Source organism: Phalacrocorax aristotelis, chromosome 2 (assembly GCF_949628215.1).
Source record: "Phalacrocorax aristotelis chromosome 2, bGulAri2.1, whole genome shotgun sequence".
In the NCBI taxonomy this organism is placed as follows: domain Eukaryota; kingdom Metazoa; phylum Chordata; class Aves; order Suliformes; family Phalacrocoracidae; genus Phalacrocorax; species Phalacrocorax aristotelis.
This window is the reverse complement of record NC_134277.1, coordinates 111711313-111738813: the sequence shown is the minus strand read 5'-3', so window position 1 is coordinate 111738813 and position 27501 is coordinate 111711313. Positions and strand designations below refer to the sequence as shown.

The 27501-nt window shown below is 38.6% G+C and overlaps 1 protein-coding gene across 9 annotated transcripts in view; it reads right to left on the bottom strand.

Annotated features, from left to right (window-relative positions):
- PPP4R1 (protein phosphatase 4 regulatory subunit 1) overlaps window positions 1-27501 on the bottom strand; it is a 91101-nt gene that overhangs the window by 33635 nt on the left and 29965 nt on the right. For 4 of the 9 annotated variants that reach the window (XM_075084675.1, XM_075084672.1, XM_075084674.1 and 1 more), the window contains 3 exons: window positions 19436-19571; window positions 10713-10819; window positions 235-377 (listed from right to left, as the gene is read on the bottom strand). In XM_075084675.1, coding sequence (XP_074940776.1) covers window positions 235-377; window positions 10713-10819; window positions 19436-19494 — 309 coding nt within the window. In that variant the 5' untranslated portion in view covers window positions 19495-19571. Of the gene's footprint in view, window positions 1-234; window positions 378-10712; window positions 10820-12363; window positions 12717-18960; window positions 19093-19435; window positions 19572-27501 lie in introns of those variants that run through there. The other 5 variants (XM_075084676.1, XM_075084673.1, XM_075084678.1 and 2 more) reach the window with 4 other exon arrangements.

Genomic DNA, 27501 nt, shown 5'->3' with positions numbered 1-27501 from the left:
TTTGTCCGTAAGAATACAATACCAAATAAAAGGCCTCAAATCAGAGCAGATCACATTAGATGAAAAAATGTTGGAAATTTTCTTTGAAGTTCAGCGTGCCATGTATTTCATAACATTCAAAACCTTTTTACCCTGAAATATTACACACTTGTATGATGCTAAATTATTTAAATTTAAAAACCTCACACCAGGTATATTTGAGTAGCTAACGAACTATTTGTAAAAGACAGTTACCTGGTTATTCTGGTCTGCGAGGTATCGTACCACAATAGGCAGTAAGTATTTGGAAAAAGCACACGGGATTGAAGGTCTGTTTTCTTGACAGAACATAGCAATATGAGGCACCTGTTCCATCAGTTCTGCCCGCACTGTTGGCTCTGTCAGGGTCAAAATAAAACCAAACAAGGCAAAATATGTGTTTACAAGCATGTTGACAGAATAAGCTTTTTCTAGTCCTGTACATACAAATTATGCCTTCAAGTGTTCAGGTCAGCATGTTTATATCAGGCTTCATTTTGACAAGCACCATCTTTTTGCAAAACCAGGTAGAACTGCTAAACTACTAAAAAGATAGATCCCACATTCTCGGTAAAGAAAAAACACACCCAAGAAGAGGTGTAAGAGAGCAAGCCACCGAACGTTAGTATCAGAATCTATCTGAACTCCCTATGAACATCAACTACATCCAAGACAGCTGCTAAGCAGAAAGTCAACCCAACACTGGTACCACTATGAGAACCACTATGAGAAGAAACAAACTGAGGGGTGCTCCTGGGCACAGACTCTCATGTGGGAAAGATCCCACTGAGCATGACAACCAGCCACAGCCACCAATGCTCTTTTTCAGCCTTTGCTTTTTAAGGCTATTGATACATTCGCTGCATCTTTCCAGTTGCTTCTGTGAAACCTTTCAGGTATGTTTTTCATCAAAGTTGGTGATTATTTAAAAATAAATATTTTATTCTCTTTTTTTGATTCAAAAAACAGCACACTGCTTGAATGAATTCCAATCCCTGCAGAACATGCATGTCTATTTGAGGGATGAGAGGAGAAACAAGATAAGAAATACATATGTGGATTAAATTCCAACTATTTAAAAAACAGCTTCAATTTAAGTAGGTCATTATCACATGCCTTATAGTCCACTTGTCCACAGGAAAAAAAAAAAATTAATTTCAGACCGAAGCACTAAGTATTTCTGTCCTTTCCAAGTTTGTTGACATCTGTAGTTACTGTTAGAGAACTGATTATCTATAAAAACACATAATGAAAACTCATCAATTATTCTCAAGTTACAGTCATTTGGTTTACAATATTTTAAATAAGATGTACACTGGACACAAGATACACGTGCCTTACTAAGTTTTTACATATGAATTGTTCAGGCAAAGCTTAATGGTACGACCAGAACCATCTTCCTTGGAATACTCAGAATTAACATGATACTCTAAAAAGACAACAGATAGAAGCATGTAACTTGCATTTGTATTTAACATGGCCAATGCATGTAGCACTTGGCTTTCTCAAACACTGGTTATAAGTGGCAACTTAGGCCTGAATAAAACAAAGATAAGCAAGTACCATTCTGTGTGCAGTCTCTTCTTCACTGAGGACAATGAGAACAGAACAGATCATAGCACACAAAGTGATCAGATTCCTATGGGCTCTATTTCTTTGGCTATAGACTAAAATGACTTTTCCTATAGAAAAACATAACCAAATTCTCTGTAAAGTTTATGAATTGCTGACAGTTTCAAACTACAAAATGAAATCCCAGATAAATCAATACTTAATAGGTTTGCTGTTCATGTCAATATAGAAAAAAAGTCTTCCCATCTGCTCTGTTTCTCTTCCCAGAACATTGACAGAAACACACAGGACAGACTTTTTATTTAAACTGCAGATGTTGTGAAATATGCACAGGTTGAACTCTAGAAGCAATACACACATCCTGAAGTTTGTATTGAAGAAGTCAGATCCTGAAGAAGGCTACTCAAACTATCTGCAAGTTTTAGCAGACTTGAATTAAGGAAAATGAACAGATAACAACAGGCTAAATTCTAGTTTGGTGTACACGATGTTTGTAGCACCAAACATGACAGTTGACCAAAATAAGCACCTGTAAATAGGACAAATGCAATAGTTAATGAGATCATTAATTCTGAAAGCTAAATTCTACGTATCATATTAATGCGAAAAAAGGAAATACTTCTTGCAGGTTTTTTAGAAAATGTAGTCAGAGAATAAAAATTCACCATCCTCAGTCTAGGTTTCTAATTTCAGTCTAACTTCCTACTGGGATCTTGCAGCACCTCCTACTATTAAAGTTGCCTCATACTTCCTATCATGGTAACTTGTCTTTCCACTCACAAAAATTTGCCAGAATGGTCCTTAGAAGACAAGATACTATAAGCTGCAATTCTTCAGTAGGATGAGGCTTCTTGGGGGGAATCAACTAAAGTAGATCAGCTGTTTTCAAGACTCAAGTTGGCAAAACCATCTATTTTCTTCCTGCATTGAATTCTGGTCCTCTTATCTTACAAGGCCTAGCTTTTTCACTTCAGGAAGAAGGGCTTGAAATGTGCCAGAGAAAGGAGTACTTTTATAGCACAACATGTTTCTTCCATCTGTGTGAAAGCCTGCACCAAAGCTGGCTGAGCTAAGAGGCCTTGAAAATACCCTCCATTTGCACCTGCCCAGTAGCTGACCAAGAACACAGCAACTACAAATTGAAGAGCCCTCTCTTGTTGAGCGCATTCTGAGATGGAGAAAGCAATCATCACTACAGACAGACTGTACACAGTCCCTCTCCTAAGACCAACTCTTTTGAAAAGGCTGCAGATGGGAAACAGCGGAATGAGGAACCACCAGGCTGGGTAAGGAGGGATAGAGACCGAGAGGTGAGTGACAAAGAGATAAAACTAGCAACTAAAGGGAAGGGAGACTAAAACTTGCTGGACCAGAAAGTGGAACCAGGGGCCAATGTCAGCGCTGGAGGGACTCACTCCCACCTTTCCCATAAGGCTGCTTTTTCAAAACATGCCCAGGCCATAATCTAAGCGTACAGGAGGCTGCGTCACAACACTTTTCACTAGGATCTCGTTCTCACTTGTTAGGACCCCTGCCTCATTCCTCACAGCAGACAGAAGATGACTGATGTGGGGAGGGCAGATGGGAGGGGGAGAGGGGAAAAGAAATTTGGCTGAGGCTGCATATTTGGCAGCAGTGCTTCTTAAATTGTTTCCAAATTTGCTTCAGGCAGTTCCCACCCTCCCAAATCCAAAACTTGCTGCTGGCCTTTCCATTATGCCAATGCAACTGTTCGTGCAGCCAGACTAGAAACCATATCAAAGAACTGATCTGGCTGACGCAGCTTTTGCCCCACCACAGCCGCATGACTGAACAGCAAAAACTGGCACTTAGATTGATTGCACAGGGGGACCAAACATTTCCCTCAAGTAGCAGAGCTATCTGATGATCAAAGCAAGCAAGTGATGGTAAGAGGGTCAGGAACTGCTTACTGTGAAATTACCACCAAAACAGAGTGAAAGAAGTAAAACGCTGAGACACCTGATTCGTTCCTCTGCCTAGCATGAAGCTGTGCAAAACGCTCAAGCCAAACCCTTCACAGAGTAACTGCATACTACCACCACTGCAATCAAAGCCAACAAGAGCTCTCTATTAAGCATATCAAGAGCTACGTATAAAGCTTCAGACACTAGGCACTCAAAATGGGCAGACTGTTTTGATTTCAATACCTCTACAGTTTGTCAACCTGCTGGTAAAGTAATGGCAACACTCCCTTTCCCCAAATTGACTAAGTTTGCTGTGAAATTGAATTCATCAATTTCTTTATGAAGCAATCCAGTAAGAGAGCAATGATTACCAAAACCATAAGATCTTTTTCTTCAGAATAGGTTTCATCTATTATGCAGCACTGAAAGAGTGGCCACACCACATGACAATATTGAAGAGCTTAAAGTGTGCCCCCTTCTTCCTGAGCTATTAAGCAAGCTCTGGCTTTGCGAAGATCACAAACAGATGAGATAATGCAATTAAAGATTTGAAAAATTAATGCCTAGGAATGAATTAGAACTGTAAAGTCACCTTAGTTCTTACACTCCCTAACTTTTAAGTACATGGCTCTGCAACCTTAGTAAGGTCAATTCAAACTAAACAAGCAAACCAGCACTGTGTATGCAACTGGCTGTGTAATGTGACACTGTAATTCACTACCAAAAACATTTGTGCTGTTCTGGGGAATTACTGCTGCTATGAAAGAACCCAAACCTTAAGCTTACCTATTAGATAAGAGCTCAATTATTCCAAATGCTGAAGCATATGTTCTAGTCTATACTGAATAGAGCCTAATTTTGCAGTCTGATAGGGTTACAAATTTTTTTTATTATTATTATGTTTCCTAAAGACCCAAGCAATAACGCCAAAAATTTGCACTAAAGATGCAGCACTTTCTCATTCCCTTCATCCATTCCTCAGCTTTCTCTTTAGCTTAGACAGGTGGCAGCTCCAAATACAGATTCCAGCAGACTTCAATACATGGCTGTCTGCCATTTCAGTTTAAACTTTTCTGTTGTTTCAACCAAATTTATGGTTTGGTCATCAACACAGTGAACAGAGCATGGCAGTATCAGTTAAAATTATTACACGCAGCTTCTTAAAGCATAAGCTCATCCAGCTGGGGAATACATCTGTGTTATATATTTTTTGCACTATGCAATACAGTTAGTACCAGGCTTTCACACAGTATAAAGAAAAGCTGGGTGGAGAATTTTGCTTCACATCAAGACTGAAAATTTCTATTTTAGGCACTCTGGAAAATCACTGTGTACAATTAGGTTCTCCATAACATTTGCTTGGAACAGTATATTTTTTTTCTGTTTGGCAAAGGAAGTCTTTTTAGATGCTGCTTTTTCAAATTATCTCCTGAAGGTACAAGTCAATGCCTTAAAGTAGCAGGCCACTAGAGAAAAAGCTGCAACTTGTCAAAACAAAAAAGTTTGAAGACAAATATTAATATAAAAAATTAAGATCTCAGGAAACTCATACTTGTTTCTCATTCATTAGCACATTTCATTATTCCTTTCATTTATACAGAATTATACTGAATTGAGTTTTAGAAATTAAGCAGAAATAAAAGAATGACAGAAAGTTAAAATAGACTTCCATTTCTTCTGTTTGTGAAATAACTTTGAAAAGAACTTGCCGTAATAAAAGTGAGAGTTCTACCTCTCCCAATTTCCAGACCATGAAACCAGCAATATATTCCAACATCTCCAGAACCTGAGTAGACTTCTATCTGCACGCACCAACCTCCAGTTTTAGCTATTTCACAAATCACCATTTAAATCAACATCCCAAACTGACTCCAAAATCATAGAAGTAACAACTGTTCCTTCCTCACCCATGAAAAAACATTTAAGTTTTCCCTACAGTTTGACACCATCTCTCATGTAAGCAAAGTGCCAACATACTCATCTACCTACTCCTAGCGCATACACTTAGTTTTCCTATATAAATGTGTAATGTTTATTTCATCCCTGCTGAGGCTTCAGTTGACTCTGTATTCCACTTCGGCTGTGAGGAAGTAAAGCACCATAAAATCATAGAATCATTGAGGTTGGAAAAGACCTCTAGGATCATCAAGTCCAACGGTCAACCCAACACTACCATGTCTCCTAAACCATGCCCTGAAGTGCCACAGTTACACGCCTTTTAAATACCTCCAGAGATGGCTGGAGTTGTACACCACCATGGTTAGATGTATACTGGAAATTAAAAGGGCATTATTGCAGAGCTGCTCAGTATAATACCAACTAATTGCTCCAGAACAGTTGTTTCTAAACGAAGTAACTATTCCAGAGCCAGCTCACAACTAAATTCATTTCACAATAGCTTATTCTGCAACAATGTACAGTATTTAGAATAAATTTAGAATGAATTCTGCAAAGCTCTCCTTATCCCAAAATGACCATTCTGGAATACAAGCAGCAGCCAATTTCCCCTACATTTGTGAGGGGCTGTAAGGTTTTGTGTTATAAAAGTGTATATGAAGAACAATATTGGTAGTATTAATGCTGCTATTAACTGGCAATTTTGACAAATGCTTTACATACTCCTGAACATTAATCTTAGTATTTGTTCTTATTAATTGTTGTAAGAAATAAAGGTATAAGTGCAGAGCTTTGCATTTACACTTTCATTATTTTAAAAGAAGTATTTTTGTGAAAGGCAAATGAGAATCTTGATTTATATGCACTAGAGAGAAACAAGCAGCGCAGAAAACACCTTCGTGCCCCTCCCCCTGTATAGATTCCCATTTCTGTACTCAGCCCAAGTGTGCTGTGGACCTTATATTAAGATGCCAATCTGCCAACAGCATGGCAATAGTACTCAATTTGTATACATGTCTATTCTCAAACTGAACATCATTTGCATGATCAAGGACAAAGTTTAAATAAATTCTAGAGTTTATTAATTCAAACTTTATCTATCCCCTTCTTTCCCAAATATAACTTTCTCTTCACCTCCTGTTTTTCCTTCTAGTATCATCCATATTTTCCCTTTCGATTCCTCTTGTCTCCTGTTTCATCTGTCCCTCCAACTTTCCTACCTTTTTTGAAGACAAAAGAAAATGTAGATAAGTGAAAATATACTGTAACCAGAGCCCATCTCTTTTAGCTTAGTAGTCCATCAGAAAGACTGATGTGCCTGACATGTGCTGCTTCTCTTACTAACTAGAAATGGATTTCATTACTGACTGGCAGAGCAAGGAGTGAAATACAGACTAAAGGGTAAAATCACCATTATTCATCCACCAGATGCATGAAGACACAAAATAGGATCACATCAAGCAAAGGAAAAAATTCTTAGTGGAGCAGGAGATGGGAGAAGAGGTATGGAAAACCCAGAAACAGGAAGATGAAGAGGAGAAAAAACAGGTGGAGCTATTGACAGCTGGGAGAGGCATTCCCATTAATATTGCTTACATGTGAAGATTTTGTTAAATGAAATGCTGTAATATGTGCTATTCGACAGGCATTGTTGGTATCTCTCACTATACCAACAGCAGGAATTTAAATGGTCTTACTGGCATAGGTTAAGCACACTATTAAGTAATTAATGTTGTGAGGGCATCCGCATTAAGCTTGATTACACAGCTTCAGAACTTAATGACCAATTAGTCTAATAATTGCTTTTCAAAATCAGTTTGTTTTGCAAACTGCGTTCACAACTGACTCTATGCAGCAAAGAGGCTGCTTTTTGTTCAGGAGAAAAAAAAATTCTAGTTGGTTATATTCAAGCAAATAAGCACCAGTCCTCTAGGAAGTCACTTTCTTTTTCCCCCATCATTTCTGTAGAAAGATACCTATATGCATCTATTAGTACACTAATACACCACAAATATTTTAGAAATGAAGATACAGACTCTCCCTCTGAAAGAACCCTCAGAAAAATAAGATTTAAAGCTTCTAGTGCCCAGTTTTGCTAGCACAATGAGCAAAATGCCAATAATGCAATAATTCTGGCTGAGGCTGACTTTCAAAGCCAGTTAGTTGTACTTGTTGCACAGTAATGAAGCCTTGTATCTGATAGCCATTCACAAGCTGGTACCAAAAAAAAAGTTGGAATAGTACTAATTTACTCAAGTGAAAAAGGCAGACATATGGGCCTTGTTCAAGCTCACATAAGTCTGTGGCTAGTCTACATTTGAGAATGAAGAAGGCCCAGCTGTTTTAACACACAGATAAGCGCTTTATCACTAAGAAGGGTTTATAGGGGATAAATTAACATTTGCCAGGCACTGAGCTTCTATGCCAAGCTGCTTCTTGGCTTCTTTAGGTTCATAAACACCATAAAAACATCTAAGTGGGAAGCCATAACCAACAGAAGATTCAAAAGCAATACAAGGTAGCACCTTTCTTACCAAGGCTGTAACAATTCTAGGGAACTCACTGCCAAAGACAGTAGGAAAGTCCAGAGTTCAGAAGGACCCAAACCCCACAGCAAAATCCCAGATTTAGCAGTTACACCCAGCTACAGCAATAAAGACAAACACTGAATAAAATAAGCCTTCCTAACAACTGAGATTTGGAGAAAAAGTTTCTTTGGCAAGTCAGGGGGTTGGAGGCAGCAGATTGATTCCCAGCTGCTACTGGTTGATTTCCTCCATTGGAACAGCTATTCTGTGCTGCCACTCACATACAGCAGGAAATGATACCAGGGCACAGCAATTCCTATGTTCCATCAGCACTGGGAGCAGCTCATTTCCAATATCACCTGAAGTAGATATTTCTCCCAGTAGAAACACACAAGTGATCTTAAGGCAGCAAAACCACATCTAACCTGTAACTAATTAATTAGAGTCCAAACTGCCCTGTCAGGAGAAGACCTACTTTATATCATTTGAACATGCAGTTACACAACAGAAGTCAGAACTCTCCTTAACAAAATACATTCCTCTTCAACTCGCTGTCTGTCCACCTGCGACCCGCACACCGGCTCTTAACAGACAGATGTTAAAACATCACTTAGCATTCTTTAGCAATACCTAATTCTTGCCCCCCAAAGAAACCTTCATAAATTAGTGATATTAATAAGACTGAGTAGAGTCCAAATGAGTTCCCACCAAAATCTATTTCTTTGAGCAATTTTTGTCAACAGTTTTTTTAAAGGTAGTTTTAGAGCTGATATTTGCTTATGCCATAATGCATCAAAAAATTTATATCTGGCTAGCGAGTTGGTATGTCAAGATCTGTGTCAATCATACCAAACCATAGCCTCATGATTTTTTGTGCCTTCCATCCTACAATCATCTATTTGGACCCAGATCTTTTTCTAGTAAAGATTAATTTTTATTTCACATTAATGCAGTGTTTAGCATAACAGAGATGACATTTAGCTTCTTAAAGTGTTATCACAGTACATGAAAAATATAAATTAGTTTTGACAGTCTCTTGCTCTCAAACACAGAAATGGCCGTCTCACTGTAGCCCTAGCTTATCTAAAAAAAAAAAGGCAAACACACACCCCAAAAACACAAACAAAAAACCCAGTATCTCATTTTCTGTGACTTGATTTGACAAGAGAAGACAAATACCTCCAATTGTTAAAAAAGGGCATAAGACTAATGAGTGTCACCTGTTAGAAATTAGAACCTGTACATAGTTTAGTTTGACTTCCCAAAGTTTGATTTTATTTATGCATTTAAACATGAAGGCTTGACTCCAGGATGGCTCTAACCACACAGATATCTGGCTCTAACACAGCAAGTCAAGATGCACAGATATTTTATGTTTTCTTATTCCAATTTTGGGGTGGTGGTTTTTTTTCCTCTTACAGAACAAGGTAGAAAAAAATATCGTACATGGGAAAAAATCATCCAATACGAAAAATTAAAAATATGTCTAGTAATAGCAACCTTAAAAAACCCAAAACAAAAAAATGAACAAAACCCACTGTGCTGCAGTTTGAATAAGTCAAGTCGAGCACATATATAATAAGATACAAAGAAGATCTAGGTCCCTGCTGAATTTTCACTTGATTTAAGACACAAGAACCTGTCTTACAAAAACAGGCTAAGTCCAATACTGCAACTGCTCGAGGCACAAAAGCCACAGTTAAGTTTGCAGAAATTTAATTTGTGGGGCAGCTGCAGAATCCAGTGCTACTAGTTTGGCAGATCTAAGACAACTTCACCGCAGGAAAAGCCTGAAATGCTGCTTTTACTGACGCTGAGAAAATATCAACCCTGACTAAAAATGTACTCCACCCTTGTTAAAGGAAACAAATTGATTTGAGCTCAACTCTTGGCTTCCATTACATTTCTACCTAAACAAACTTCAATTTGACACACTTAGTTGGTCACCAATGAAAAGCCTAAGGCTACAAAGTTGGTGCACAAGGCCCTTTTTGCCCTGGACACATCCGTGATATTTTTTCCAAACTCAAACCTTCAGAAACTTTCTGAAGCTCAAAACTGTTAATACGATCACAAAAACAAGGACTGTATATACATTCAAGAGCATATTCAACCTGGAATTTTGCTGCAGCTCTGTCCACACCAATTTTCCCTTCATCCGCTCCCCCACCACTTTTTAAGCATTCTCTTTCCCATTTGTTTTTCATTATTCTCCTGCTTTTGCCTTTTATTCCAAACACTCAGCAAACTCAATATATTCATGAGCAAAAGCCCCTCTATATCTACAAAGCCCTCCTACTCATTAATTATATCTGCATCTTGCTTACCAATACCTTCACAACTGGTTGCCCAAAAGGGACCAGGGAACAACTTCAGCATTTAAATTCTATCAAAACTAATAGAACCTTTGCACAGATATTTCGCAAGATTCTTTTCAAGGAAAGATGATTAATCTTTATCTACAAATCTAAAATGATCACGTAGATCTGCTGAGTAGCCGAAGTACAGAATAGACGTTATTAAAAATGTACTGATGGAAAGTCGTAATCCTACATTCTGAAGAGGCTTAATTTTACTGAGGAAAATAATATGGAAAAAAGTCATCTTTGGGGGAATGATTAGCAAAATGAAGTTTTACAGTATTTTATTGCATTTGCAGAAGCCTAGCTTGAATATTGATGACGAGAAAAAACATATTGGTCCTGTGCTGAACCCAGGTTCAGCAATTCTGACTTTCCCTCATTAACCCAGTAAAATGTTTAACGCTACCTACCTGAATCATCAGCTAATCTGCTGATTCTCTCCAACACAGCAATACAATCTCTCTCATCATCACTGACTTCCTTCAAAGTGTCCAGCAAACTTCGAGCCACCATTTGCCTAGTTTACAAGAAAGATTAAAAATTAGGATTATTTGTGTCCAGAAATACAGCCAAATCAAAAAGTTGTGCAATCATACATGTTACTTAAACCAAACGGTAAAATTTTACATATATTCACTTTTAACTCAGTAAATTTAGTTAGTCCTGCTTTGGAAATCCTTAATTCTGATACCTGGCATAATCCTAAAGAACTGTTAACTTTAAATGTAACATTAAAAGTGTCCCTTTAGTTTACATGGAGAAGGGAAACCAGCCACAAAGGAAAAATAGTAATCATCTGCCAAGTGGGCAAACAGGAGCTGAATGTTAGGAATTCAGTGTGGGCCTTCCATCCTCACCTCTGAATTCCCTAACTTGTTCCATACAAAGCAAGACAACACCACTACTGTCAGAACAGTTTTAAACAGAATTATGAACTTATTTCACAAACAAAAGCATGAACACTCAAGCAAAATATTTCCATACTGACAGTGACATTTAGAAGCTAAACTTCATTCAAATGCTGTGTAGAGCAGTGGGTCTATACTGTGAAAATAAAATGTATTGGCCCATGTGTGTCTGGGACATACATCAAGCAAAGTAGAAAGTGAAACATTAAGAAAATATTAAACAAGTCAGAATCATCTCAGTTACTACTTCTAATGCATGAGAAATTTTTCTAAGGATTAACTTGTCAGTGACAAGATATAGTCAGATTTGGGTTTTTGTCCTCTAAGGTTCTGCCGCAGCCTATGTTACAAAATCATACCCGTCAGTTACCTAGAGAGCCCTAAACATTAAGTTTTTTAACAAGACAGCCAGCGATGTGTGACAATCAACCTTTCTCTTCAACAGCAGCCTGTAATGGCATAACTTTTTTATCACTCTTTTGGACAACACAGCTTGACCATCAGTTCAGAGAGCTAGCAGGATTATCTCAAGAGTGGAATGGGTCAAGAACAGTGTCCTACACGCTGCTAGCTCTTGTACTGCCCAGGAGCAATGGATCAAAATGCTGAAGCAGCAAGGGTCAAGTGCCAGATATTTCCAGAACTGACTGACAGAAACACTGATAGGATGTAGCATAATATAAGCACTGTTTTCAAATAGTAGTGCTATAGACAAGGGCAGAAGCACAGCTAAACTTGATCATGTTCACTACAAACAGTGAATGTCGGTGACAGTCACAAACTGGTAAGAAATAGGTGGTTATATCCCTTATGTACAGAGGAAGCTTGAGAATTTTACAGTTCCAAGAAATCAGACAAATGCAGTAGGTTTTCAGGCTAAGCCACTCAAAGCTAAGCAGACATTTCCATTTTCTCAAACTGAAAATCAATAACATTGGCCACTTGCAAAACTGTCTTGAACTAAACTGTTTTGAGGTACAGATGAACAAGATCCTCTAAAAAACAAACTGCAAAAAACTGATAGCCTTTAACAAATTTCCTCTCACTCACTCTTTTCAACTTGGTAAAATGCAGCATCTCTCAGCAGAGATGCAGTTGGAAGTTCAACTATCAAAATCCTAATGGAGGGAAACAGACTATGTGATACACTAACCTAGAAGCAGAGTTGACTTGGTCTTTTAAAGGGCTGGACACCTCTGAAAAGAGAACAGGAACAGATGAAGCATATTTCATAAACCAGCCTGCCTGGATGCATGTGCCTCCTACATTAAGTGTAATCTTGGAAAGCAAGAGGCAAGTCAACTGACCCATTGAGTTGGTCTGAGCAAGTAAGGAACCACAATAACCAGCACTATAGCCCATCTGGCTCCTGAGAACTATGGAATGGCCCCCTACTATACTGGGAGTTTTAAGAACACTCATCTCCTCATAGAGCTTTGTTAGCACTATCCTGAACTGTGGTGGCTGGATACCACAGCAGGTCTTTGACAGTTCCTGTGAGCTAGACAGATGGCTATGCAGAAGTAGCCACCCTGGAAGCTGAAGGCCACAAACCTTCTGCTCAGGAGGAAGAGATGAAAACAAATCCTACCCTGAAGTAGATATGACTTATTTACTAAATCCACTCAAAGCTAAGAAAGGACATCCAACTTTTTCCCTGGACTGAAGGTAGAAGACAGCCCCCACCTGCGTCCAGGCGGTATTTCCCTCTTTGGCTTGTAAAGTAATCAACGGATCTACTTTTATATTTAGCAAATTCTGGTAAAAATCATTACAACAAGAGGCAACAGGGCAAGCTAAACTAACTTTAGGAAACCTAACTGCGTAGGCAGCCAGTAATGACAAGATAATCTCTTAACTCCACCCATCCAGTGTTCTGGGAGATGATGTCCACTCATGTCCTCCAAACATTACAGGCTCTGACCTAGTTCTGCCACTATACCCAACAATCTGCCAAAATTCTTCTTGTGCCTCCAAGGCACAAACATAAGACACAGAGCTAAACCTACCTCACATTTGTCACAGGCTGAGAGCTAGCATGTAGGCAACTAATGCTGAATGACTTGACCCCTGCAAGCTCGCACTTTAACATGCTCCACTACTGGAGAGTAGAGAGTAAGCAAGGGTCCCTGGTGCCCTGTCTAGCAGCTTGATCTTCCTTCTCATGCAAGCACTGGCAGTCAAACTACAAAAAGCCTACAAAAGAGGACTGCAATGAACTATCAATGCATAGCAGCACAACGTAAGGCAAGCAGTAGCTTGCCCAGCAACTTGCCAGGCGAGTACCAGGTGAGCATCTGTGAAATTGTAACAAGAGCTCTGAAGGATGACCTGTCTGGTCTAGACAAACAAAACAACAAACATCAGCAGACATGTTTCATGCTCAAGAGGCAAGGACATAACCTCCTGTGACAGGGAAAAAGAGGAGGAGCAGGTTTCCTCTAAGGATAACGACAACATGTCCCCATAAACTGTGTTCTGACAGGGAATCAGACTCCTTCAAGTACATATGTGACAGAAATTACTCCTCCAACATTAATGATGACAGTGTAAGTGATTTCAATGGCATACATTCTGTTACTATACATTATTCCTGGTTATCAGGGCACAATTTGGGACTAGGATTAATGGTTTCCTGCCATTTCCCTCCTGCCACTGGCTTGGGTTTTTGCAGTGCTTGCCTCTAATGAGATACCAAGCTCCACTAAGAACTTTTACCGCCACACATTCTCATTGCAATGAAGACTACTCTGCTGGCACTAACTAATAGAATTGCTTCTTCTTGCCCATTCAGTCAGACCTCGTATTTGACTCCTCCAGGTCCAAAGAGGCTTTCAATAGCTGCTCTGGACAAGTGAGGCTTCAAATCAGTAACCCTACAGCTGTGAACTCTAAGAAAAATATTTATTCACAGTAGGTGCCTTTGGTATAGACTGCCACCGAAGCAGCAATGCATCTATTTATCCATTAAACAGCTTACAGGCCAAAGAAAGGGCAGAGGTCAAAGGCTGGAACGTAGCATGCAGTACAAGCACTTGAGTTATGTGCAGAAGTGGAAGATAATTAGCAAAGTTCAAGTTTTTATGAGCATGCATGGGGAGAGTTTGTCCAATAGTAGAAAAACTGATAGGATAACTTGTAGGCACACTTCACTGCAATTAGCAGTCCACATGAGGCGACAGATATTTTGAAGGGGACAGATATTTTGAAGACTCTGCATGCACAGGCATAATTAGTATTTGTGGCAATGTACTCCGAGAAGAGCTATAAATATCTTTGCCTGGCTCATTCAAACTCCTTTTATACACTCCTTTGACCTTATTTGGAACCAATACTGGGAGTTCCAAGTGGTAAAATTACTGTGTACCAATTACCATCATTAGCCTTTTAATAAATTTCTACTATAGAATATAAATCAGTTCATCTGTACAAGGAGCTAGTAAGCATATGTTAAAAGAAAAAAAGAGAAAGAAAAGGAAAGAAGATAACTTTTCTTCACCCATTTTTGCAAAACTTCTGAATCAAGATTTGATGACATTTTATGTTTAAGTGAATATTGGTAGTAGTAACTTAGCTTAGCACTGTTTTCCCCAAACAATCTCAGAAGACATTCTGAATAAACTCAATTCTGAAATCAACATCTTTGTACCCTTCTTAAGAATGGCTAAATACACAGAGGTACATTCAGTATTGTTGAAGTAATTAAGACTTCTCTTAGTGCTTTGGGAAAATTCTGTCCTTTGATAGTTACAATTACATCATCTTAATGTACACTTACAAGGTAAACTTTCTCAGTCTACGCAGTGAAAGTTAAGTTTAAGTAATTTACTTGGTATGCATGTATATCTAAATTTGTGTGCAAAAAAAGTGTTTTGAGGTTTGTTTCATTTTTACTAAATTTTATTCTTTGACATACAGTGGGCTCAAAGACTGAAACATCAAAACAGAGGAAAGGGGAGTTAGAGATTAGGAAAAATAATTTACCCTAAAATGATGAGAAGTGTCCTACTCAGAATGAATGCCACTATAGTTTCACCTGCATGGCTTTGGTATGAGTTTGGCATTTCTTTATTGTCAGTACTCAACAAATACCCCAAAAAGTGTTTGCACTGGGCTAGGCTGCACAGACAAAGTGAGTGGGGAAAAAAACTGTGGATAACCAAATTCTCAGTTAACTTGTTGGTTATAATCTGATCATACCTAAATGAAAATAAGGCAAGGTAATTTCTCACACTTAAGGAAGGTCTTTATGAGATTCTTGACATCCCACCAAACATACTGTCTCAGAGAGGTTTTTGATATGCATTACAGCAGAGGGATGAGAACAGCATTCCTCTGTTTTAGCAGAGGTACCTAATGCATACAAGTCCTAGTTTTTAAAAACACAGTAAAATGACATTCTTGACTCTGCAAATGGAGTCGAGAACTGGAAAGGCCTATGATACAGCCCTAATACATATAAAAATTTATTGTTACCCTTAATTCTTTGGAAATAAATTGATTTCTTAGTTCCTGAAACAGAGCATATATTCTAAGAACTTCCTGGTTTTCCAGAATTACAGACATTTAAAACCAAGGTTTATATTATGACTGTTGGAGTCAGGAATCAGAAAACCACATTAAAATAATGCATTGCCACACGTGGTACAGCCTCCTCTCTAATGTCAATCTCCCTTCAACTAGAGTCTAGAAAGCCAGAAGGCTACCTTCCACCAACAATATCAGAAACCATGTCTGTGCCATATAGTCAGAGAAGCAGATCTTTCAGCTGAAAAAGACAAGTTACCCAGAATGCTGTAAGCCAAATCTTCACCTACACTGTAGACAGCAAAGGTGCTACTGATAAGCTGTATGAGTACACACACCTATGCTTAATCCTCCTTTGAGATCCAATATATCATCAGTTACTGCTGAGTGCTGCTCTATGAGTATTTTGAAGTTAAACTATTTAAAAAGAAAAACTATTTCAAAAGGTACCAGGTATCCTCCCAAGGGAAAAGGAAAGTAGTACTTCAGAACACAAAGCAGCAAGGCAAGAGGATAGCTTAAAAGTATCTACATTGACATGTAGATATAGTCTTGATAGCCAAGACTGATCATACTGATGAATGAGAGTCTGCTGCCAAGATCTGCTTTGGTTTGAAAGAGAAAGGGCAACCACAATTCCTTAAAACTTTGGCTAATCAAAGGAAGGGTCTGTGGTTCAGGAACTGCCTCACTATTCAAAAGATCAGAGAGTGTTGGATACTTCTGAGCCTTCTTAATAAGGAATGGAAGCAAGTTAATGGCAATAAAGCTTAGGAATACCCACAAAGGATTTCCAAAATGAGAAGAGACAAAGACTACACTCTAATCTGCACCAGCAATTGTTTTTTAAAGCAAATAGCAAAAGGAATCCTCATCTATGCACACACACCAGTGCTACCAGCCACAAGGAGACCTTGTATTTCAGGGTAATGGTCTTAGCTTTCTGCTCAGCATCTACTCTTGCTGCAATATATCAGATTATTAAGGCGTATGCTAGACATGCTTCTCAGATCTGGTCTGGAGGCTGCCTCTTCATATAACCAGAGTCCCGCTTGCCTTGGTTTTCAGATACAAGAGGGGTCATTTATTGTAATATTGGCCAAGTTTCCCTCCATTCTCATAGACTAAAACAACATCTGTGGTGCTGATCAGCAACACTTAAACCAGCGAGGATGTAGACCATAACATGCCAAAAACTGTCACACACCAACTCCTTCCACCATTTGGGAAGCTGTTAAAGGATTCCCTACCACACACACTTTTTTTTCAGTTCATCCTGTCAGAAAATCATACATATGTAAATGAAGAAGCAATTCCTATTTACAAGTTTCAAGTCTGATCTGCTAAAATTTCTCAGGATGCAGACTTAGATCCATTTTCATCTCAGAGAAACTGGTTTTGGCCTTCAGACACCAGCTGAGAAATCCTGAGTGCTCAAGTAATCCACTCAAAGTAGACTGGGCTTTTGTAGTAATTGTTAAAAATCACTTCACTTGAATCTTTCAATATAATCATACACTGCAAATATGACACATATGTAGATAGAAAATTATAACAAAAACAAATGCAAAGATAAATAGTACTTAAAATTATATTTAAAGATTTTTTTTTTAAAAAACCACCTAAACTAAAAGCAAATTCATCCATTTAAAAAAAAGTAGACAATCTTGCCCTAAGTTACCCAGGCTCAGTGGTTATGTTTCAAGGGTTTGGGCATCTATAATTTGAAGCTTCCACATAAATGCAGGTTGAAGGTCACAGAAGCAACCGAAACATTATTAACTCAATCAAAATATAAAATAATGTTAAACTACACATAAGTAAGTGGATGTGATTATACCATACACTAAGAGACAAATTACATTTAAGCTGTTTATTCTTATCTTTTTCCCCTATGAAATGCTCCAGTTCATCTGTCTAGCAAAAATCTCTCCAACTATTCCTGAGACTGAATAATGCTGAATCATCATAAACTGCCTGCAATAGTTACTCGCTATCACTTACATGTGATATAACTGCTACTCAGTTATATCACTAAGGACTATCATATGTTATTTCCTATATTTTCTTATGCTACATACCACAGTATTAAACATGCTTATACCAGCAAAAAAACCCAAACAAGCGCACAGAAAACCCCAGGGAAAACTATAGTTACTCCACCCATCTTCCCCTGCAGAAAAGCACAGGCAAGGACAGGACACGTAAAGCTGGACAGCATCATCAAAAATATTTCAAGCTTATGCATGCCCCACACCCCATGCAATCCATACTGAGAGACTCAGAGAGACAGTTTTTTCTTGAACAGGCAAGTAAAATTTTAGAACCGCTATTCTTGTTTAAAATTCAAGTCACACAACTTGAGTTTCCGAGTTTGTTCTCCTCCCTACTGGCTTTTACTACAAAATTGTCACCTACGTAAAGGCTCTTCTTCCCTCCCTCCCCATGAAAAAAGTCAAACACAAAAACTCTATCCTGACTGGCAAATTGCTGATTCCATCTCAAATTGTAAAATACCACAAGCTTTGGATTTCAGGAAAACAGTAAACTTTAAAATCAGGCCTTTCAGGACTAATTTATGTGTACAGATTTATGAAGGTTATAATAAGAGAAACCATTCTGTAATTGTTAGCTTCAGTTCAATCAGAATGAAAACCTTCTATATGGGGGATGTTCATACACATAGTATGGAATTCTAAGTATACTTCACATGACTGAAGTTAAGCATAGGGCTAAATCCTTACAGAACGCGGGCCATGAACAACAAAATAGAGGCTAACCTACAGGGTGATTGATCATAGACTTAGATATAGATTATCTTCCACATTCTACTGAACTAAGAATTCAACATAAAAGCGAACATGCTTTATTAAAGATTCACTTGGAGCCCAAACTAAACTATGTTAAAATAAAACACCAGAAAACCTCAACCTTAGCATATTTTATACATTTCTGTGATCTTGTAACCATTTGCAGTTACAATTAAAATAAATGTTGGTTTTGAATTTCTCCATTCCATTGTAGAGTGTCTGCGTGCAGGCGATGGGGTGGAGAATGTGTCTGCCTGAAGTATTCTACAATACCTGTGCTTTTAAATGGAGCAACTAGCTCAGTGGCATTACAGAAATAAAAATGGCAAAATGCAGACCACAGTATTAACTAGGTACGGAAAGACTTTCTTTTCAGCAGTTTTTTCATTTTCAATAACCAGAAGCAGCAATACTCAAACTCGAAGTAAAATCTGGGTGAAGATGATCCTGCAGAACACTTCTTGGGTTCCTCTGGTAATCTACAGTGCTGTTCATTATGCTTTCCTGACCCTTCATGAAGTGTTTTCTTGAAGTCACCTTCCACAAAGAGTTATAGATACTGTTTGCTATTACCTTCTAGTCCTGTGTCAACAGGAATGTTAGCATCCACAAAAAACCTAAAAGAATGTGGTCTAATTAATTAAAAAGTTCAAGCAACTGTAGTTCAGCACTTCTTAAAAGGTAAGCAAGCGTTTTTCTGTTATCATTAATATTTTGCTCTCTGTAAGTAGGAGTATCAGCAAACAGAAGGAGTGGAAACTGAAGATTTTTGAAAAGCTGTTGGGGTTTTTAAATTATTTGTATTTCATGCAAATTAACTTCAGTCAGATCTGAGTCAGATGCATAGTTTGCATACCGTTAGCCAGACAGGACATTTAAAAAGCATACCTGTTGAATATGTTCTCACTTGCAGCGTACTTGTCCAGTCTTCCCAAAGGCGTCAACATTTCATCTTGTGAGACAAAGTCCAGGGCTGAAGGTATAATAATCACATCAGACTCTGAGCTGTAGTCATCCACACCAACTATCAGAGACATCAGAAATATTCCTTATAATCACAGTAGTTTAACACTAAAATGATGTCTGGTTTTGGTCTGCAATACAGAAATCTAGGCAAGGTCCCACTGACAACATATTTACTAACTGCACCATATAATTTCCCCTAGCTTTACCCAACCCCAATAAAGCCTTTTCTACACAGGACTGATCGATTATGTATAAATTGGACAAAACGGTGTTTGAGCCATTTTCTCTAAATTCCCAAAAATGATGTTTCACTAAACATCCAAGGTTCATGATATTTTTAGCTACCAAACAGTATTTTTACACCTTATATTTTTATTAAGCAAATGACTTAGCTAATTCTAAAGTCAGCTTTTCCAAGAAGCATAGACTAAATTATAGCAATTAGCCCAGAGATAAAGAGTTAATACAATATCATCTAACAGAACAAAAAAAACCACGCTTTTTTTACAAAAGAAAAATCTAAATTAAGCATGTTAAAATGTTCAGATGTGTGCTGCTATAGCCGGCTACCTGTTAAAACAGGTACAATTCACCTACTGCATAACTATTAAGCAGCATATCAATAGGGAACATCATACAAACAGACACCTTTATCAACATGGAACCACAATGAAATAGAAAAGAAGTCCATCCCTGCTCTGCAGAGCTGCCTGAAGAATTAGGACGTGAACTACCAGCTTTTCTGGCTTCCTTATGCCCTCTGTACTGCTCAAAAACTCAGACCCATAACAAACACCTCAGCCTGCAAACGCAATCACTTATTTGCAAGAACTACCCCAGGTCCCCTACTTTACTCCTGAAAATACAACATGACAGTACACTACAACTATTCTTAAGTCTAGCCAAGTTTCTCTGAAAAGCCTTTTGAAAGCTGGCAAATAGAGATGTATAGAAGACAAAGACAGACAGATCTAGATGTCCAACAATCTTTTTAAAAGTGAACTCTATAGAGGAAAGGAAAAAGAGGACAAGAATATTTTTACCTTCCATATAAGTATACCATGTTACGTAAATCAGTTATCAGACTTTGTGTTGTTATCTTCAACACTCAGAACACACAAGCAGCTGCCATTTTCTGAACATCTTCCTTGATGTATTTCAAATGTCAAAAGATCTAACACCAAACTCTCCATAAAAGTAATATTTTTAGACCTAAGTTGAGTTAATAGCACCCCTTTACCAAGAAACTAGTTCTTCCATTTTCTAGGTAGAGAATCTATTGACATTGTTTAATTGGTTATAAATAAATCCTATCCTGGGAGGAGGGTCCAAATTCTGCAGCTGCTACTAAGGACATTAAATCCTTGCCAGAAATAAAATGAAGTGATGGGAAAAGAGCAATGGCATAAGAAGAATCTGGGAGATAAGGGCAAGGAAGAAAGTGTGCTCGGATCTGCGAGACAAAGATGATGGAAGAGCAGCTTGAGGAGAGGAAACTAGTGCTCTTGGATATGCCTAAAAGGTAGCAGATTACAAACTGCAGGGGTGAGGAAAGGAAGGCTCAAAAAGTCAGCTGCGGAAAGCTATTGCAGCACAAATTTAGCAACCCCTAAGTTTACACAACTGTTTGAACCTGTGTTTGGGTTTGTGGGTTTGGTTGGGGGTTGGTTTGTTTGTTTTGGCTTTTTGTAAGAATCAGGTTTATTTTCACAGGGAAGGTAGGGCAAGGTAAAAATACATTCATAATGCAAGTTACGATTTTATGCCAGGTTAAGTTATTGAGGAACAGGCTACATCCTTTGGCAGGTTCGTAGGCCTTTAATTCAACCCATCAATCCAACTTAAGCCAGAAGTTTTCTTGTGTTTATAGTTATGACATGCACCTTTCTCACACAGTCTAGGCTTTTTAGAATATGATACTTCAGCTGAAGGGATCTACACCGATCATCTAGTCCAACTCCCTGAACAATTCAGGGCTGACCAAAAACTAAAACAAATTATGAAGGGCATAGTCCAAATGACTCAAACGCTGACAGGCTTGGGGCATCGACTACCTCCCTCTAGGAAACCTGTTCTAATGTTTCACCACCCTCTTGATAAAGAAATGCTTCATAATGTCTAGTCTAAACCTCCCCTGGTGCACCTTTGAACCATTCCTACACATCCTATCACGGGATACCAGGGAGAAGGGCTCAGCACCTCCCTCTCCACATCCCCTCCTCAGGAAGCTGTAGAGTGCAATGAGGTCATTCTCAGCCTCCTCTTCTGCAAACAAGACAAACTCAGAGCCCTCAGCTGCTCCTCATATGACATATTATCATATGTGAGATCCTATGTCAGAGGGCTGACTCAAGACACACTTTGAAGCAACAAACACATTCTGCAGCATCCACACATGAAACAGGTTATAGATACTCCTTGTTCCAGAAAAATGAATTTCATTAAGTTTTTCTGTATCATTAGAATTGTGCCCTTCACTAGGGAGCTAAACCACTACACTCAGATTTCTAAACTACAGAATTTAAAATAATACAGTTAAGTTATGACATACCCAGCTGCAGAGAAAACAACATCACTCTAATATTCAGTGAAATTAATCCTATGGCAGGGTCCTATTTTAAAGTCTGTTGATCATACTATAAATTTAAAAGCATAAATTGAAGAAACTGTCAAAATTCCAACACAATCAGTAACCAATACTTTTATTTAGCTATCAAATGTATGAATAAATAAATAAATGCTGACCATAATATCTACCACCACCAGTTTTACTTCCTCCATTTCTCTCCTCTCAACCTCAACTTTACATTCCATGTTTCTCTCTTTCCCCTCTACATTTATTCTCCCCCAATACTCCTACAGTGAGTGGTCCAATGTAGATGACATCTTAGATGGTGCAGAACATGGCAACTGCTCACGCTATATGTCTTAACACAAACATGCACCAAAGTTGACCAGATGTCTAATGCCTTTGATTTAGTGAACTGAACATTCTGATAATTTTTGCCTTGTGAAACCAGTTAAATCAACCAGACCCCTAAAATCCACTCTATACCAGATGTAAATATCCCTGATGAAAATACAAGCAGCTGCTTGCCATTTATCTGTTTGATGTCTCCTACTAGTTCAAACAGAAAGTGAGGTGTGTGGATTTGACTCTGCTGTGTTTGTGCAAGGTAAAGGCAAGTTTAGCACTACACTGGGCTTGATGTGCCTCTGCTACTGATGACGAGCAACATTTATTATTTAGATAATTCCAGCATCTGAGCTCATAGTCACAAGAGAGATCATTCAAATGGCAGCATCCCGATAAACACAACACTAAAACTAACAGGGAAGATGGGACAATAAAAATAATCACTACATGAACAGTCACAGTTCTTTTAAAGTACTGTTACAGTTATCTTACATATTCATTTTCACTTTCAACATCCACACACCGATCCAAGTGAAGAGAGTCATCATTCCAGTAGAATTCCCATTCTAACAAAGCCCCTCAAGTGGATGTTTGCTTTAACTTGCCCCAAATATGATTCACCAACAATCTAACCACTCCTCATCTAAAATGCATAAAAAGCATACTCTGCATTATTCAATAAACCAAGTCACTTTGATATTCCCTACACCTGGAAGGTTTTTCAATAAAAAGCTCTCAAAAAGGCTCTTAACTGAATATTGCCTCTTCAGCCAACCCCTGCTTTCCACCCAACTTTGAGCACTTGCCCAAGTACCACAGGACCTTTCGTAAATTTTACGAATGCAAACACCGCCCTTGAACACAAGTCTACTGGTTTTGGCTAGCACAGAGTTAAAATTCTTCATAGTAGCTTGCATGGGGCTATTTTGCAAACCTTCAGCCTACTCCCTGGCAGGGCAATGTGAGGAGTAGAAGAGGCGTCCAGACAGTGTAAGCCCTGTTCAGCAGTAACCAGAACACCCCTGTGTTATCAACAATAGTTTCAGCACAAATCCAAAACACAGCCCCATACAAGCTACTATAAAGAAATTTAACTCTATCCCAGCCAAAAGCAGTACAACAAGTCTTGGTTAGTTCAAATGCAGAATGACCAGATTCATTCCCACTTAAGAATGTAGACCAGGCAACAGGGTCACATGTTACTTTCATGCTACAGAAAAAACTGTACGTCACTTTTGTTTCCTCCATTTTTCAAACCCGTACAAATAAGTGCAGACCAAATGCTCAGAAAGCATCTGAGCTACAAGACACCAGTGAAACCTAATGCAAGTTCAGAACCTAAGTACCTTTTAAACTGGTCTTATACATTCACACCAACATGCAAAAGAAGTAGAGCTAAGAAATTTCTATATGTAGAGTAAAAAGGTTCTGTAAAAACACCCTATCCCAGCAGTTTAAAGTAAAGGTGATGGGAGGAGGAACAATAATTGGGCAATAGTGTGAAAAGCATCACAGTGCCCCTGTTTTCTGTCCACATAAGCACCAAAGCAGAGAAAAATTAATAAAAGCATTAATTTATCTAGACTAAGTTTGCAAACTTCTCTTCAAAACTCTACACTACCACCACCAAACACAAGGCAGCATCGCATAACAGGATAAGCACTGGATTTTTGTTTCAATATCTATCACTAACCTGTTGTATGACACAGGCCAAGTAACTCCTCCTCTTTGTACCTTCATTTTCCTGTCCAATCATTTGTTTGGCTTTTTTTTTTTTTAATAGAAGTTCTTCAGGCTTGTCCATCTATCTTGCATCTGGTCCGTACTGTACCACAAATATAACACCCCCAGCTTTAAGTCCTCCGGTTTCCCTTAAGTTCTCCTCTGTTTTATGGCAAGAATACAACAACTGCTTGCCACAATTATTAACTAACATGGACCATACACCAATCTTGCTGAGACGGACTATATTTAGAGGTGCTTAGTCAACCACTGAGAAGCTTGGTTGAGCATACAACAAAACAGAAGTCCCTTTAAAACTCAGTCCCCTATAAAACCATAGGCTATACACCAATTTTCAAGTGAGCTGATTTTTCTAGTAAATATCTTCATAGTATTTTTCACAAAGATCTTGATCATATTGTGTCTTTTACAGAGAGATGCACACGATAATGTTTGAAAAAATAATTACTATTTTTCTTTTATTTAATAATGCATGAATTCTTTGCCATAGACTGTTCAGTAGCATCATCTACATGTATTCTTTTTGTTCTTCTGTATCTGCTATGGGGTCCATGGCAGAAACATATCCTCCCTCATTTTAGCACAGAAACTCAATAAAAAGGTGACAGGTATTCTAAAAACAAGCAATTTTCACTTCTCAAACATGTGCAACAAATTTAATATTCAAGATTTCCAACTAATATTACAGTTGCCACATTTTATCTTCTGCATTCCCAAAATGTTCTCAAGATCTGTAAGAAGTCTCTGTGGCAGTCACTACAGATATCTAGAAAAATGGTCTAATTTTTACTCAACTGTAGTACAGGCTATTTGCTACAGTCTACTCCGATTGTTACCATAAGCATGTTCAGGTTAATACAGCACTTATATGCAGAAAGGACTTAGTTCTGTTCTGCTGTTCAAGCAAGTAATTTTTCTGTTTAATTATGAAAGCAAAAATAGTAGTCCTACAAGCCTGAACATTTGATATTATAATCACAAAACAAGAGCAGCATCTTTTGTTCTAAATTACCATCCCCTGTGCTAGGAAAGAAAAAATTAACTTTACATTCATTTTTCTGCAGAACACAAGTAGTGTTTTCAGCCCTTCAGTACTGTAAATACATTCATTTCTATCTCATTTTCTGTAAGAAGCACCGTTTTGCATCTTGATGTTCTGCAGAGAAATCCACCTCAGCACGAGCATGGAAGCTAATGTCAACGGTTAGGAGCTCATTACTCTTACCCGCTCATAATGTACTACATTCCAGCTCCAGTTCCACAGTGACATCACAGACCAAAGCATCAGTCACACTTTCAGCTTCATCTGCTACCACAAATTTACTGCACTGCTTCAGTAATGTTAACCAAGAGGTATTGCAATGACAGTTACACAAATATTACAAAATGTATTTGTAATGCTGAGTTCCACCATCTTGCCTGCCAGATCCAGGTACCACTCACTGATGATCATAAATCCCACTGTCAGAAAGCGGGAGCTGATTTTTCAAAGAGACACTTGAAAATGCAAATGAGATGCCATCAGTTTATCCTGATATTTTCAAATGTTTTCGGAGAAAAATGCGCATTTGAACAGTGTGTGATTTTACTCAGCAAAATTACAAAACATGTGAACAAAAGTATAAAAGGGATCTGCAAGTGATAGTCTTAGATTTCAGTCCTTCCACCATATTAGCAGAAATAAAAACCACACTTCCCCTTCTCTGTCAGATCTCCCCCAAATTTCCCCTTGAAGGACATATATGGAGCACTATCCACCTTGAGCCTCTTATGAATGTGGTGAAGTCACCACACCTGAATGCATGGACCGTTGTCCGCACTCCAAGTTCAGTGGCACTGGGTTTGGGCGTACGGGAGAAGGAGGAGAGAGGTAGGAGCAAAGAAGATAAGGGGGAAATGCAAAGCAGCTCTGATGCAAAGCTGCTGCACTAACAGCAAGGCTTACCACGTCAACCCCTGTGTAGCACTTTCATAGCAGAGCTTGCTAACAGCTTGAAGCACAGACAGAGCAAACCCTTTACACTAAACTTAACAGACTGATAGAACATTTTCACTCAGCAAAGGCCTTCAAAAGAAGATAGAATTATCAAGTGTGCCAAAGGAGTTGCATTTCTCACCAAGCATCAGAGGAAACAAGAGGTGACAAAATTCTTTAAGCAATGAGGACAGGCACAGCTACAGACAAGTTTGTCTCTTCCAGGCATATACAAGCAGCACTGAACAGCCCGATTTGCCTTGAAACAAAGGAACAGTTCTGTCTCATATTGCTCACTAGTCATTTATTTGCACAACGGAATGTACCTTCTACTGGTTAACAGTTTGACCTGCAACAAAAGCTGGTCCAAAGGAAACCGAAACAAAGAGAAGGACATACAAGCTACCAGTTAAAACAATCAACAGTTTATATTTTGTCTGCCAATTTCCTGTTGGGAGCATGTCACGCCCATCACCATGGTACTCCAGTCCCCTGCTATTTAAGTCCCTTTTACCCCTTCCAAACAACTGCATACAATTAAGAATCGTGGAATGAGGCTGGAGTGAAGCAAAAGTCAGCTAGTGCAAGCAGGAAGTTCCTCTAAGGTACTTTTTTCTCCTCTACAAGTTCCTTACAGTCAATGAAAGGTATCCACCCTTTCTCTGCAGAGCACTGCTGCTTGTGGGTTTTTTTTATTGCCTCCATGACTGACTGATAATTTTGTAGCACTGCTAAGAGCATCCCACTTCCATCTTCAACCAAGATGTTCTCCCTGGTCCTACTGTGACAGCACACGTGTTCACTGCGCTTGGAACTATCCTCAAGTTCAGCTTGAGTTCAAACTACATATGCTTTAACCTTGGACTAACTGGAAGGGAGAGCATTATGAAGCAAGCAGTTGAAGCTCAAATGCTCCAAAGGCTTGTGCTAGCGTTGCAACACCGAAGTGACACCATGAGGTATAACACATCAGTCAATAACCCAACTACTTCAGCTGAATCAAGTGTTGCTCCACTGGGCAGTTACTTAGACTGGTTCAATCACAGTAACTGAAACACACTTACTCGGGCTAAATGCTGCAGAGAAGGCAAGTTCTATGACTGGTAGATCCACTGTCTATAAAACATGGCTTTGCAACTTAAATCATTTTGAACTTCCTAACTGTACTTCTCTCCATTTAAACCCTAGACAACTCTTGAGATGTTGTTTGACAGCATACAAAAGTCTTGGTGGGATAAGCCTTCGTGTTTCCTGAGTATTCAGAGGTGGAAATTCTTTCTGCAACCCTTCACATTTTCCCTCCTTCTGCAACTCTCCACACTTTTCCTGTCTGTGCTCAGTATAAAGTATATA